Source organism: Capra hircus, unplaced genomic scaffold, assembly GCF_001704415.2.
Source record: "Capra hircus breed San Clemente unplaced genomic scaffold, ASM170441v1, whole genome shotgun sequence".
In the NCBI taxonomy this organism is placed as follows: Eukaryota; Metazoa; Chordata; class Mammalia; order Artiodactyla; family Bovidae; genus Capra; species Capra hircus.
In genome coordinates this window covers 1-16,135 of record NW_017190136.1, presented here as the reverse complement: position 1 = coordinate 16,135, position 16,135 = coordinate 1, and the positions used below count along the sequence as shown (strand labels likewise).

Genomic DNA, 16,135 nt, shown 5'->3' with positions numbered 1-16,135 from the left:
CATTATGTAGGGGAAATAAAACCCCCCAATTATCCTCCAATTCCCCACCCTTGGTCAGTAGTAGATACTCCTTCCCCCAGGAAAGCTACCCATGACCACCAAATCTAAGCATGGTAAACCTGGACATTGTTCCCCCCTCCCCACCCCCACAATCAAGGCAAAAAGACATATGGGAAGGCTGAGGCCTAATGAGGACACTTCATGATCATTTTTCTCACCTTCCCAGCCCAGGGTGTAGCTGGGACTGGCTGTAAGCCTTCTGTTTCTAAGGCAGGTGCTCCTTGTCTCACAGAGTTCACCATTTAATCTCTTATGGAGCCAGTTAAGCTTCTTGCTCTATTGTCAGTTAATTTTGGGGGGGCACTGGTTGAACAAGGGGTTGACCTAACAAAGACCCATAAAGACCCACACCTTCATTCCTTCATCACTCATCAGCTCTGTTGGCCAGAAGGGTGGGCTTCTTTACCCACTCAAGGTTAACAGCTTTCTCCAGGTGTTGTAAGAGTTTGTACTTTATTGCATATGCAACCCTGCCATACTTCAGTTGATTCTTCTGCCCTCCAAAGTAGGTTTATAGCAGGCCCCTTTGGGGTCACTGAGCTGTGCTCCCCTTTCCTTTTGGGGCAGAGTAGATAGAGTCCCTTGAGCAGGCAGTAGGCAGGGAGAGATATACAATCGATGACCACAGTCTTCATATAAGTACGTACACTTAAATCAGCACCCTGGGGGAGTTGGAAAGGGTCTTCAGGATGGGATGAACTAAGGCTGGTCTGTCTTGGGACTCTGAAGGTAAAGGAGCACATCCTGGGATTTAGTCTGAATGGGGTATGTCTTCCCCAAACTTGTTCCGGTGGGCGATGTTCTTCACTGCTAGGAGATCCTGAGGAGGAGGCAAGAGAGGGGAGGTAAAGTGAGCACCCCTCTACCTTAGCTAGGAGGCTGCCCCAACTCCAGCCCTCAACCACACTGTCTCTTGGCCTATCCCACATGCAGAAGGGTTTCCAATTGTCCCTTACCCAATCACAAAAGGTGTGTGTGTAGGGGAGGGAGTATGAGTATGCACACATTAGAGGGTCTGCCCAGGGCCCACCTTGTGGTGGACGTAGGCCTGACAGTGGTAACACCAGGCAGACAGGTCGGCATAGCTGAGTACTAGTGGGTGTCCCGAACCTTCATGGTGTTGGAGCATATGAGCGTTGATGTAACGACCGCAGTAGATCTGAGGTTGGGGAAAGAGTGTTGGGTAGAGATTAGACCCACCTAGGGTTTGCTCCTGGGTCAACCTCCACCCCACACTCTTCTTTAGCAGCATACCTGATAGCAAGACAGACACACCCAGTTCTCTTGGAGTGTTCCACAGTCCTGACAAGGTTGGGTCACATTCAGCCCTGTCTCAGGTATGGGGCATACTGCCGCCAAATGAGGACACCAAAGCAGTGGTCTCACAGCATAAAACATGACCTGAGGTGGGTAAAACTGAGTAAGCTAGGGACTCTATCTCCCCATTATACGTTCTTTTAGCACATACTCCTAGGTCGAGGCACAAATGGGTGTGAGAAGGAAGCCACCGTTCTAGCCTCTCCCTGAGCTCACCTGGTCAGTGTCAGCATGATCTCCAAAGACCTGCACTGGCACTGACTCATTCGTGTCCTGACCTCCAGCTGCCTCTCCTAGTAGTCCTTCCTCTTCTGAGGGCTCCTGTACACATGGAGAGGAAAGATGTATCTAGGAGGCCTGATCCTCATCCCTTCTTCCCCTTACCTGGGTGTGGTGGGCCTTACCTGAGTCGTGCTATCTAGGTCCAATATTCTGAGGTTTGCCGTCAGCTTACTAGGGGATGTCTGGGCTGCGGCTCCTTGCACGGGTAAGGCAGGAGGAATCCTGTTGTTGATGCATGAGGCTGGCGGGTTTTGGATCAGCTCAGCTCCTCCTGTGGCCCCCTCTGAGATGGTCTGGTCCAGTGCAGCTCCTTGTGTGGCTGTGTCTGAGGACTGGCCCTGAGTAAGTTCTACTGGAGCTGTCGCTGACTCAGTCTGATCTGGAGTGGACTCTTTCACAGATGCTTCTGAGGCGGCCTGTCCCATGCCTGCCCCCAGGATGTTCCCTTCCACTGTGGTCGTCACATTGGCTAGCTCAGAACTGGCTGGTTGGGATGGCTTCTTGGTGATCAACTTAGAACTGGACAGTCCCTCTATGTTTTTGCGCTCTGGAACCATGGGAGGGAGATTCTTGAATGTGGGTGCTATCTTTTCTCTCACCTCTGATCCCTGGCCTCCCCTGAGCCCCCATTGCCCCCAATGCCCTGTGCCCACTCACTCATGACCCGCAAACTGCGCCAGTATCTTCGATGGACTTGGATGGTTTTCGTGATAGAATCCTGGGCTCCAGATAGTGGGGGCCGCAGCCGGGTCAGCAGGGGCAGTGGATCCCCAAGGAGGGAACGAGTGCAGGCAGCCATGGACTCTGAGATGGACGTCAGGTTATAGCCACCCTTTGTTAAGGAAAAGAGGAGGGAAAGGTATGATGGGGTAGTCCTCAGGGAATTCAGGAGACACAATGTCTTGCCTCCCAATCTCCCCTTGGGGCCCTGAAAGTCTGGAGGGTGGGTACTGGGGACAAGTAAGTAGAACCCACATGTATCAGATGAGTAGCACCTACTGTGTGAGATGGTTGTGAGGGTGATAAACTTGTGATGTAATGTGCAAGATAATATTAACCACAACCACAACAGCACTGATGGCAACAATAGTAAGAACTAATGTTCATCAAGTGCTTGCTATGTGCTAGACCCTAGGCTTTTTTGGCCAAGCCTTGCAGCATGTGGGATCTTAGTTCCCTAACCAGTGATCAAACCCCTTCCCTGCAGTGGAAGCACAGAGTCTTAACCACTGGACCACCAGGGAAGTCCTAGACCCTATTCTAAGCACTGAATCCTCACAGTCACATGGACCGAACTAGTGCAGGAACCTGCATCCACAGTAATGGGAACCCCTGGCCCCACCCACCCAGAAGCCCCTGCCCTGCCCTGGTATAGGAACAACTGATCTTTCTCTCTACATGAACCTCTGTCCTGATCTGGCAAGGGATCCCCTGTTTCTCACACTCTATAGGAACCCCAGTCTCTGCTCTTTTTCCTGATAAAGAAACTTTGGCTCAGAGTGATTAGATGACTTGTCTGAGATCCTAACAGATGGTAAGAAGTAGCACTGAGGTTGAAACCTGGGCTACCTGAGCAGAGAGTCCACCACTCCGCCCTGCCACAAGCAGGCCTGGGCACATGGTGGGACATCTTACTAGTCAATTAATCTTTCTGTGACTTTTTGTCCTCATCTGTAAAGGAGCAATAATAACAGCACAGAAGGTTGCTGAGAGAGTAAAACTAACATATGAACAATGTGTAACAATAAGCTACAGCTCTTGTACAAGGCTTATGACATTCCAGGCACCCCTCCATGATTAGCCAGCCACACCTTACAGACAAGGATACTGAGGTACAAGGGTCAGGGGCACTGAGTAATTTACAAAAGGTCAGTGAACTTCCTTTGTCCTGGGATTTTGTTGGATACAGCTCAAGCAGAGGTAAAAAGCACAGACTTTGGCGCCAGGCTTCTTGGGTCCAAGCCTGCCTCTGCCATTATTAAATGTGTGATCTCTGGCTAGTCACTACAGCTCTCTGTGTTTCAGCTTCCCTGATCTTGAGAGAGGAAAATGGTAAGGTCAGCAGACCTTACCTCCCAAGACTGTTTTAAGTAAATGCATTAGTTACGCATGTTAAGTACTGAGGGAAGTGTCCTGCACATAGTGAGTACTCAATTAAAGCTGCTCATGCTGGTGTTATTAATGCACAGTGTATGCCCACAATCCCAGGTGGGGACACCCAAGCCTTCCTGACCATCCTCCGACCATGGGAAGAGGGACTAAGAGAGTTACCTCTAGGATTAGGATGATATGGCCATTGGCCAAGCCCATCAGCAGGTGGGTGAGGTGGGCATAGCCCTCAGGCGACACCTGGCAGCCACCCAGAGGATCCCCCCGAGCAGCGTCGAAGCCAGCTGAGACCAGCACCAGTTCTGGGTTAAACTGAGGCAGAGAGAGAAGAGACACACTGAGCATGAAGGAGGGGGCATGGGGACTTAGTAGCTCAGGGAGACCCAGAGACATGGAGACAAGGACAAATGAAAACAGGGTGATGCAAGTCAGAGGGATGGAGACATGGGACCTGGAGCCCAGGAGACACAAGCCCAGAGCCCTGAAAATAGGGAGGGCAGGACATGGAGACACAAGAGAGACTTGGAGACATGGACACATCAGACAGATTTTGAGACACAAGATAGAGAGATGCAGATGTGAGAAATGCATGGATGGGGACATGAAGCAGAATTGTAAGCTATGGAGACTCATGTCAAGAGACAGTGACATGAAACAGAGAGATTATGTTCTCACATACACACCCAAGGCTGAGACCAAGAGGCAAACACTCCCCTCCCTGGATCAAACATGGGACACATGTGCACAACACAGGGTTTTATACACAGTGCTAAAGAGAGGTACACACATGCTTCCATCATAGAAGATGACAACAAAAGTGCCACACACAATCAAACAGTCTCATACAGACTGGACTATTCATGGTATTAGTCACACATACACACACACACATAATTTCTCAGAGGGAACAGTAATCCACAGCTACTCCTGCACCAACACAATTATACACGTCACCACCAAAAGTAAAATAGTCATACATGCTGTTGCACCCACAGGAAATGGACACTTGCACAGTCCAAACATACTATTTCAGAGTTACAAAAACACAGATGGTAGTCACAGCCACTGTGCACAGACATACATACACATCTGAGCACGCATGTCTGCACAGAGGTCACAAAAATGGCACTCACATTCATCAACCCTCAGAGTAAGTCATGTATACATGATTTGCCACGGACATACATGGTTTATACATGGAGAAGAGTTACCTATAGCTACTTAGTGTCAGGCAAATATATATTAATATATAGGCCATAGCAGACAGTTGGAGAGATGACTGTCAGAGAGAGAGCTGTGCACAATATCACAGCCATCACACAGAGCAATGGTAGTGACAAATAGCTACCTGTAGAGTCTCACACATACTCGAACCCCTCAACACCGTGCAGTTTCATAGAGATGGCAGTCACATGGGGCCACCATCACACACAGACCAGCACTAGTGATGGTGTACACATGGGACATGTTCACAACCAGCCATACTTGCAGGCAAGATTACTCTCACACACCCAGAAGTCCTCACAGTTACACACAGAGGGCAGTCACAGACAGATACTGCACAGACATACCCAAAGGCCATCACACAGTCACATCCCCTCACCCAAAGCCATCACTACTGTCACCCACAGGCCCTCTCACAGGATCAGTCACCTGTAAGTTGGATACATGCACACTCACTACCACATACAGAGTCTTATCACGTGCACCCTGAATCATACCTCATAAGCAATGGGAAGCACCAGACGGTGCCAGGCAGCCAGGTAGTCAGCATCACCCATGCGGGGCCCATTCCAGGCCACATTGACAGTGAATCCTGTGCCTGTAGCTTTACCTATCCGGGTACAGGCACCCTCATTCCCCATGGGAAAGAAGGTACCATGATCATAGCGGTGCAGGGAAATGTACAGCACACTGTGGGGACAGGGTGGGAAGGGGGGACAACAGCTGGTTAGCAAGGTGCCCCTGAGGCATGGCCTGCCCATCTCCCTGACCACACTCCAGCCCCTGCCCCAGCCCCTCACCTGGGGTCCTCCTCAAATATGTGCTGAGTTCCATTACCATGATGGATGTCCCAGTCCACGATCAGGATCCTGAGGAGGGGACAGCACCTTAGTTACCTGGCAACACTGGTTCCCTGGGGGAGGGCAGGGGCTACACCCCTGGAGTCTGTGTGCCAGGACATTTACTGCGGGTGGCAGGACCCTGAGTCCCTGGGGAAAGCGCTGGGTGGCAGGCTTGTGGGTCCTATCAGAGTCCTAAGGGCTTCACAGTGGGCCAGAGCAAGTGCTCAGGGCCAGATCCTGGGCCCCATGTGGATAAGTGCCATGGGCCTTTTGAAGTAAGCACCAGAAGCCAGACCCTGGGTTCTGTTAGGATAGTCATCAAGGGCCAGAAATTCTGGGGCAGGGGACCCTGGATTCTGTTTGATAAGCACCTGCATGCCACAATCTGGGGATCCCATTTGGGTCAGGCCCCAGAAGCTAGATCCTCCTTCGTCCTTTTCTGGAAGTGCTGGGCAACTGGACCCTGGGGTGGTCCTGGGTAACTTTGGGGGCTGCATTACAGGGCCTGCTGAGTAAGCACTGGGCAGTGGGGGCAGGGAGCCTTACCGCAGTGCATGCCCACTGATGGCCTGGGCATGGCGAGCAGCCACAGCCACAGAATTAAAAAAACAGAAACCACAAGCTGCATCCGGCTCTGCATGGTGGCCAGGAGGTCGCACTACAGCAATGCCATTCAAAACCTGGGGGAGGGGCAGGAAGCAAAGATTAGACCACCCACCCTCACCGCTTTCCCTCCCCTTCCCTGTCTCTTGTGCCCCTACTACTCCACCAGCTGCTAAGGCCTCCTCCCCACAGCCCTGTAGGCCCCATCCCCCTGGGTGCACTTCCCTGTGAGTAAGGCCTCTGGCGAGCTGGGGCTGTAGTCCCCTTCCATTGCGGACTGCTCTCCAAATCCCCTTTCCTCAGGCCTGGCCCAACTCTCAGAGCTGCCTCTTTCCTGCCCTCCCCCCCCACCCCCCCCCCAGCCCCCCCCCTGTGCTCCCAGGACTTCCTTGCCAGGGGCCCAAGGTCCCCTCCCCAAAGCACAGGCACCTCTCCTGCCAGTACTGCCTCCACCAGGCGACAGGCGGCGCCTGCAGCCAGCTGTGCGCAGGCAAAAGTGCTGGAGCAGATGTAGATGGAGTCATAGTTGGCACCCTCACGGCGCAGCTCCCGGGTCTTCATCTTCTCTGTGGCCCGCAGACGTTCCAAGTGCTCAGCACTGGAGGTACAGAGGGGGCACTTGAGAAGACAGCCAGGTAATTCTGTCCCCTCCACATCCTTCCCCACCCTGTGTCTTGTAACAGCTCCATGTATCAGAGAGGCAAGCCCAGGCTCCATGCTCTGAGGCCCATCCTACCCTGGCCACGTGGGTCTGACCTGTGGCAGGTGAGCAGCTCAGCATCTGTAGCGGGCCTTGTGGGCAGGGACTGGCAGCGCTTGGCAAGGCCCAGTTCGTCCAGGTGATGCATGATACAGTGGATGCGCTGGGGCATCTCAGGGTGGTAGCTAGGAGTGAGGGAACAGAGGCAGGGTTTACTACTGAAAGCGGGGGTCCCTCCCCACCTCCCACTTAGCCTGGTTCTCTGACTGCTTACTTATCCCACAAGTTGTAGTGCTCCATCATCCGCTGGTCATAGACCAACCCCGTGCGAGCCTGCAGCACCGGCCATATCGGAACGGAGAGCTCAGAGGACTGTGGCAGTTTCTCTTCCTCCTTCTCTTCCACATCATCCTTCTCCACAGTGTCCTTTTCTTCCAGGCTCTCAACTGCAAGGGGAGGCCACATTCACCCTACTCCCTTATGCCGCCCCCAACCTAGATCCCTGTAATACTCTGGAACGAGGTTTACCCAAACCTAAAAAGGGGTGGGAGGCCTGAAATCAGGGCCCAGTAAGAGAGAGGGCATGACTCCCCCCTCCCCCCAGCAAGGTGGCTTCCGGAAGGTCAGAGTGGGGTCTGAAGAGAAACTCCTCCCACAGCTCATTCCTTACCCAACCCCTGACCCAACATACTCCCTGACACCTACCTGATCTCACAAGGCTCTCCCAGAAGGGTTCCAGGGCTTCTAGAGCACAGGAGAGTGACACCTGGGCACTGGAGGTCAAGTGAGGGAGAAATGTGACCAACCAGCTCCTGAATGAGCAGTGAGGGGCCTGCTTCTCCCCTCCTCCACCTGGGCTTACCTCGGGCAGGGGGCACCAGGAGACTCTAACATAGGACAAGGGTCACCCAGAAGGGTGTGGAGGGAGGCGCTGACACCTTCAGCCAGAGAGCGGAGATTATAGCCACCCTGGGAGAAGGAATTCATGTGAGGGTGGGCAGGAAAGAGCCAGATGTTATCAGAGAAGAGTATGAATGACACTGGGGTGGTGCTGGCTGCATGCCAAGGCATTTGAAGGGTGATTTCATTTGCTGAGCAAATAGTCTGAGGTGGTTACAACTATTATGATACACCTCTGACATAAGGGAAGCAGAGGCATAGGGAAGTTGAGGGACGTAGGTGAGGTTGTCCAGCTAGTAAGTGGAAATGCTGGGACAGGAACTTCTGCCAGATTTGAATGTTGTTCTTCTGTCTTCCAGGATCCATGGGCTGAAGTGGAAGTGAGTCACTCACCTCCAGTGAGAGGATCAGCTTGCCTTCTGCCAGACCCATGAGCAGATGGGTGAGCTGGGCGAACCCTGCTGGAGTGGCGGCCATCTCACCCTGGGGGGGACACGGAGGGTCAGCCTGGCTCCACAGGGCCTCCTTCTGCCCTCCCACCATCCCCAAGTACCTGCCTTACCTTGGGGTCCCCTTGGAGGGCATCAAATCCAGCGGCTACCAGGACCAGCTGGGGCTGGAACTGAAGGAGGGAGGAATCACATGAGGCCACCTGCTATCATGGCCCATCCCTCAACATCACCTCTGCCCCAGCACACCCCAGAGCCCCAGGACCTCAAATGCAACTGGCAGGAGGACGTGAAGGAAAGCGGCGATGTAGTCAGCATCTTGCATCCCCACCTGCAGACAGGGAGGTATAATGGGGACGTGCTGCCATCTGCTCTGAAGGGCAGAAGTGGGTCTCACTTTGGGGGTGAAGGGTGGGCAGACACTGACCTGGTTCCAAGGCACGTTGATGGTGTATCCCTGGCCTTGGCCTAAACCTGTGGTGGACCAATTAGAGGCCTTAAGATGGGGCCAGAACCGACCTTGCTCATAGCGGTGGATGGAGAAATAGAGGACACTGGAGGCAGAGAAAAAAAAAGAGGTGGGGGGTTCAGTCAGTATTCCCCAGAAACCTCCAACCCACAGCTACCACAGTTGACTTAACCACTCATTCATTCTCTCAATAATTTCCCCATGAATTTTTAAATTCATATATTCATTCTTCCATTCAGTTGCCAAATTATTCATCCTCCCATTCATTAATTCTTCCATTTATCCATTACCTCACTCACTCATTCATTTGGTCTCTTACTGAAATTCCTCCCACAGCAAACACTGCTGCCCCTTTCAGTGCCCATACAGTTCTACCTCTGAGACCCCAAGAGCTATCAGGTCTATTCCACCCCTAAGGGCTCCTGACCCCATGGGGGACTCTAGATCATGCCTGCTTACCCACCTGCCTCTGTTACCACGGTAGTGAACGCAGAACACTGTGACACTGGAGGCCCATGGGGCATGTGGCTCTTAGTTAGTGGGAGCCAGGTAAGGCTGAAAAGAATGCCAGGCAAGGCTAGGGAGCTTAGTATTTTCACTGAAGGAAGTGGGGAGACTCAGGAGCTATGTGAGGCTAGAGTGAGGATGCTGGCTGGGGCTCCATGAGGCCAGTGAGGGGGCAATTCCTTCTCTCCAATACCTTACAGGCCACCTCTATCACTTCTGTTTTCTAGAGAAACTGAGCACTCAGAGCAGTGAGGAAGACTGACACAGAACAGATACTGAAAAGTCACAATGGTATATGTTCTGATAGTAAGCCCAGTAGGAGGGCTTGATTTTGACTGAGGCAATCAAAATGAATATCTCTCATCCATCCTTCTATCCATCTGTTCATTCACTTCCTGCCTTGTTCCAGAAAGGATTTAAGGCAGCATTTTTTTTTCCATTTTAGGAAAAGGCAAGAAATAGTGGTAAGCAATGAATCTAGGCAAACTTAACAGTCACATTTTAATAAATGTTGATACTGTAGTTGTGAAATTAAATGCAAACTGGTACAAAAGGATTTCTGAAATCGAAGAAAACTATCTTGGAATTAGGGGATGAAGTCCATGCGAAAACTCTGGTCTTGAGCAGATGAGGGGGTGATTATTTCACTTTTGACTCTGATAGATAAATATATAGTAGAACATAAAGATTATAATCAGGGAAAGAAAGGAATAAAGAAAAGATCTGAAGAAAGCCCAAGTTTATAAAACAAACAGAAGGAGATAAAATAAATTCAACTGGGAATTCCCTAATGGCCCAGTGGTTAGGACTCTGTGCTTTCATTGCCAAGGGTCTGGGTTCCATCCCTGATCAGGGAACTAAGATCCCACAAGCTGAGGCATGGCCAAAAATAAGTAAATAAATAAAATAAGTTCAATCAACTTCCAGTAAAAGAATGGTAGATTAATAGCACAGGTTTACCTCCTCACTCCCCTACAATCCTATCAAAAGATAGTAAAGATATTTTAAACAAGAATCAACGCAGGAAAACAGAGTGGGAGAAAGGACGTCGACAATTAGAGACTTCAACAAATCCCTGGAAAGTTGTCTGGGGGTCCAGGGCCCCAGTGAGCCCTCTCCCATACTGAACATGTTGGGAGGATACCCAAGACAGTTTTGAAGTTTCCCTTCTGGAGAAGTCAAGCACAAATCTAGGTCAATGCACTCAAAGTCAATTCTGTCACTGAATGACAAACTCACTAAATTTATTTTTTCCTTTTAACTACTAAGTTTTAGTTTATTAACGGAATTCTTGTTAATTTTCTTAGGCATGATAATAAGATTTCCTTAATATGATTAGTCATTCTTTTTAATAAATGCCTTGGAGGCAACAGCTGTATTCTTCTGTGGATATATGACTGACTATATGTATAGATATGAAGAACTATGAATATATTCTTCCTTATGAATAAGAATGTATAAATGAAAAAGAAATCTATCCATGACCTTCAATCATCCAGCTTCCTTATCTCTGTCTCTTAACTCCATCAGGAGGATAGTTCTTAAAACACTGTTATGAAGACAAAGAAAATAAGTAAACTAAAGCTTAGTAGAGCATAGACAGAGAGAGCAAGAAAGTGTTCTTGGAGATTAAAAGAATTCATAAACACACAATTCAACAGAAGGACTGTTGAATTAGAAGGTGAAGTTGAGTAAATCTCCCAGGATACAGAGCAAAAGGAAAAAGAGACAGAAGATATGAGATAAAAAATAAGAGATACAGAGGATCAACCCAGAAGTCTAACATCTGACTAACAAGAGAGACCAGAGAGGACACAGTAGAAGAAATCATCAACAATCTAACAGAAAACTTCTGAGGATTTAAGAAAGGTGTGAATATTCTGACGTAAAAATGTCTACCACTGGTAAGTAGAATCAGTGGTGAAGTGAAAATTTAGGGCACCAGGAAGAACCTAAAACCATCCAGAAAGGAAAATATATTGGAAAGGAATGAAATCAGACTGATATCTGAACATGTGTCGGCAACACTGAATGGTGGAAAATAAACAAAGCAATGTCTGGAGAACCACCAACCTAGATTAGATAAAGTGCTACAGGAGCGCAAGAGCCCTTTTACAAGGAAGAAAGTACAATTTATGCAGTCAATTCAATAAAAGCCCAGATAAAACATCCTACAGATGTGCTCAGAGAAGCATAAAATTATTTATTTACCAGACTATTCACTGTAGAATTGTTTGTAATAGCAAAGACTGGGAAGCACTGTAAATGTCCTAGGATTAAATGACCAAAGTTACAGCCATACCATGGAACATGGTAGAGCCTTACAAAGAATGAGATGCTTTTCAGAGGTACTAACATGGAGAGGTGCCCACACCATACTGTTAAAAACAAAAAAGCAAGTTGCCGAAGAAAATGTAGTGGTAGTATATTAATAATAGTAATGATAATGATGAATATTTGTACATCTACAGGAAAAATTCAGTTACTTTTGAGGTGATGGGAATTACAGGAGAGTCACTGCTTTAGACATTTTGATATTATTTACTTTTTTTTGGCTGTGCCATACAGCTTGTGGGATCTCAGTTCCCTGACCAGGGATTGAACCCCAGCTGTGGCAGTGAAAGCCCAGAATCCTAACCACTAGGTGACCAGGGAATTAACTCCCTTCAATTTTTTAACAAATAATTGGAAAACAAAATAGTATTTTGAGGTTCACTTCAGCTCCTGGGTAACTTGGTAAATGAGCTCTCCAAATACCTGTGGGCTCAAATCTTGTCTCTTCAACTTCTCTGTATGACCTCTTAACCTGTAAGCCTCAGTTCCCTGATCTGTAAAATGGGGACCCCAATAGCCCCTGCCTCAGAGTGAAATTCTGAGAGAGACAGCAGACATGCAGAGGGCAGCATTGAGCCTGTTCCCAGGACAGGTCCAACCAACGAATATGAATGCCTTCCCTTCCCTCTGGGGCCCCTTCTGGCTGCGCCTGTAAAGGTAGGGGGTGTCTGGGAGTCTAGCATTTGGGGTAGTACTCTAGCATCACGGCATACCTAGGATCTTGGTCAAAGGCGAACTGTATTCCCTGACCATGGTGCACATCCCAATCCACGATAAGGACCCTGTGAGTGGGAGAGAAGGGGGGCACTATGTAAGAAGATCAAGGAACAAGTGCCCAGACCAGGACACCCCACCTCATATCACCCTCATTACACCCGCCCTGCTGTTTGCTGCTGACCTCTGAATATCGTGCTTCTGTTGAGCATAACGGGCAGCCACGGCCACGTGGTTGAACATGCAATATCCATCCATGAGACTGTGCTGGGCATGGTGTCCAGGAGGCCTGGGCAGGGCAGGGAAGGCCACAGATTGCTGGTGGTGGGGTTCTCCTCGGCAGAGAGGGATTCTTCCTGCTCTCTACTCCTGGACCACCAACACCCTCAGTGCTGATGCCTGTGCAGCTGCCAGGAACTGAGTACTTGGGGCCCTCAGACCCTCACCCCTAGTCTACTCTTCTCTCTCTTAAGGAAATTTGAAAATGCTTATTAAAATGATCAATGCATACACCCTCATACCAAGTCCTTCTGCTCCTGGGGACTTAGTCCACAACCTATGTAACAAAAAGGGTGAAATAACATGTTTATAATTGGATGATATTTGCTGTGGCATTTTTTGGAAGCAGCAATTGATTGGAGAGAACTAAAACGCCCAATGGTAGGGGCTGGTTAACTTACTGCGTGTTTGTATAATGGTGTTCTACATAGGTCTAGCCTATACACCGTTAAAGAGAAAAGCTTTCCAAGATATAAAAGTGAAAAACGCATGGTACAGGGAGTGTGTTGAATGCCACCATAATTTGTGGCTAATAAAGGGGAGGGGGGCTTCCCTTGTAGCTCAGTCGGTAAAGAATCTGCCTGCAATGCAGGAGACCCGGGTTTGATTTCTGGATCAGGAAGATCCCCTGGAGAAGGGAATGGCAACCCACTCTAGTATTCTTGCCTAGAGAATCCCATGGACAGAGGAGTCTGGCGGGCTACAGGGAATGGGGTCACAAGAGTTGGGCACAATCAAGCAACTAAAACCAAAGAGGAGGGAGAAAAAAAGCTGTATCTTCTGCATTTCATCACTTCTGGGGTGCCAAGGCTGATAAGATGGACTGTGATTTTTTCACATGCCAACAACAAAGCAGGAAATGATGCAAAGGAATTCTGAGGCATTACTGTTTCTAAGATGCATCTGAATTTCAAGATGTTACAAATATGAAATAATATACATCTTAGAATCAACAAAATATGGTATTTATCCCACAAATAGGCACAGACTGTTTCCAGGGAGGACACATGAGTCATTGGTTACAGTGATTATCTCCAGAAGAGGAAGCAGGGGTCTAGAGATGGGGTGAGGGATAGGGAGGACTTTCACTTGTAGCTGACTGCCAACTTTTTAAACATTTGATTCTTGAACCATGTAAATATACTATCCATATCACTACCTTTCACATTTGAGAAAGGAATTTTTTTTTTAATGTAAAAAGCCAAATGCCAGTGGGCCTACCTGATGATGGCCATGCCATTCCGGATCTCAGCCTCCAGGACTGCATCCACCAGCCTGAGGACAGAGCCTGAGGCCAGGCAGGCACAGGTGTATGAGTTCTGGAGAAGACAGCAGGGAGTCAGAGAGGGGAATGAGGGAGAGAGGGGAGAGAGTGGCTCTGTCCACTTAGCTACTCCTTCCAGGGTGGTGTGGATGTGGGAATGGGGAATCCCAGGATGGCCACCACCCTCTGCCCTCACAGTTCCATCCATACCGGATGCAGATAAACTGAGTCATAGGTATCTGCTAGGACGTGGAGCTCCCCCTCGTTCATGTACTGGGTCGTTTCCATCAGATCAATATATTCTAGGCTGGGTACATAGATGGGGGATGGGATTCAGGGGTCCGCCTCCCTCCCTGGCCCTGAATCGGGGCCCCATACCCTCCCCAACTGAGTCCTCCATGCATCAAAACCACTGGACAAATCAGGCCTCCTCACCTGTCAATGTGGGGGATAGCTGGGGTAGAGGACACCTTCCATGCTCTTCCCCAGTCTGCCTCATTTTCTAGTAATAGCCTTTGGTCTTCTGCTCTGGCCATACAGATCCTACCTCCAGGCCTTTGGCCAGACTGTCCCAGCTGTCTGGACCTTCCTCTCCTCAGCCTTCTTCACTGGACTCATTCTTTTTCTCTTCTCAGCTCCGATACTCCCTCTGACAAGCTAACTTTCCTTGAGACATACCACAACAGGCCTCTTATTCTGGGTTCCTTCAGCCCCACTGGGGGAACCCTCTGATCATTCCATCTACATATCCATTGTCTGTTTACACATCAGATTACAGTCACAAAAAGGGCTCACCAGGGACTGATGATATGCCAGGCACCATTCTAAGTACATATCACATCCTCCTTATGTTTACTAGTTCCCAGGTTACAGGCATGACACTGAGATTCAGAGAGGCTCAGTGACTTTCCTTCTCCAAAGCATTGGCCCAGGGGCAGCCTCCTCCCTATCCCCTACAAGGCTCCTAAACCTTCACCTGTGAACCAACATCAGCTCCTCCTTTTCGGCGAATCGGGCCTGGGGAGACAAGAGAGAGACAAAAGGGCTAAGGCTCGCTCTGGCTGTGCCTGGGTCCCTCCCTCAGACATCTGCCTTCCGCCCAGGATGTTGGCTGGGGGACTCACCTGAAAGGACACGCAGCGGTCCAGGAGGCCCTCCTGGATCAGTTGCTCCTTGATGGCATGGAGCCGCTCTGGGCGTTCCGGGAAGCTGGGTTAACAGAGATACAGATATATGACACTGGTGAGCACCACATCTGCCCCATCTGCCTTCCACGGCTGCTGACACGTGAAACTTTGGAGTCACCTCTGGCACCTGGTGGCTCTGTTCTCACAACATATCCAGAGCCTGACCCTCTCCTATCACCTCCACTGCTGCTACCATAACCTCTGGCCTGGGTTATTGAACTCAGCTGGCTCCTCCTGGCTTCTGCCTTTGCTCCCCCGCAGTCCTTTCTCTGCACAGCAGCCTAGACATTGGTTAAAACTCAATCAGGTCACATCCTTCCTCTACTCAAAACCTTCTCCTGGCTCCCATCTCATTCAGGGTAAAAGCTAAAGTCCTCTCCATGCCCCAGAAGTCCTGTGACCACCTGCTCCCATCACCTCTCTGACCCCCATCTCCTACTGCTCGCTTCTACACTGGGCTCCTCCCTATTCCTATAATCAAACCAAGTGCGTTTCCACTTGCTTTCTTTCCTGCCCAGGACAACCTTCTCCCAAATGTCTCTCCTAGTTCACTCCCTTACCTCCTTCAGATCTCTGCTCAGATAGTGAGGCCCTTACCTGATCATCATATTTAAAACAGAAGAGTCTCCTCCACTGGCACTTTCTGCTACTCTCCCTCCTGCTTCAGCATTTCTCCATAGCACTTCTCCTTCTAACACACTTTATCCCTTGTTTTTTGTTTGTTTACTGTGTTTCCCTCCCTGGTGGCTCAGACGGTAAAGCGTCTGCCTACAATGCGAGAGACCCAGTTTCAATCCCTGGGTCAGGAAGATCTCCTGGAAAAGGAAATGGCAACCCACTCTAGTATTCTTGCCTGGAAAATCCCATGAACAGAGAAGCCTGGGAGGCTACAGTC

At 49.6% G+C, this 16,135-nt stretch overlaps 1 protein-coding gene across 1 annotated transcript; it reads right to left on the bottom strand.

Moving 5' to 3' along the window:
• Positions 1-495: 495 nt before the first annotated feature.
• HDAC6 (histone deacetylase 6) lies at positions 496-15,262 on the bottom strand (the record flags this gene model as incomplete). The annotated part of the gene is given in 25 exon segments (XM_018045084.1): positions 496-880; positions 1,091-1,219; positions 1,315-1,461; positions 1,594-1,698; positions 1,782-2,206; positions 2,317-2,491; positions 3,931-4,080; positions 5,490-5,682; positions 5,793-5,861; positions 6,381-6,514; positions 6,867-7,035; positions 7,194-7,322; positions 7,412-7,583; positions 7,843-7,910; positions 8,000-8,106; positions 8,431-8,520; positions 8,600-8,659; positions 8,752-8,817; positions 8,914-9,040; positions 12,510-12,578; positions 12,695-12,799; positions 14,011-14,108; positions 14,264-14,360; positions 15,030-15,070; positions 15,178-15,262. Coding segments are annotated over 25 exon segments (3,079 nt in total), but the record flags the coding sequence as incomplete, so codon positions are not given.
• Between the last annotated feature and the right edge of the window lie 873 nt (positions 15,263-16,135).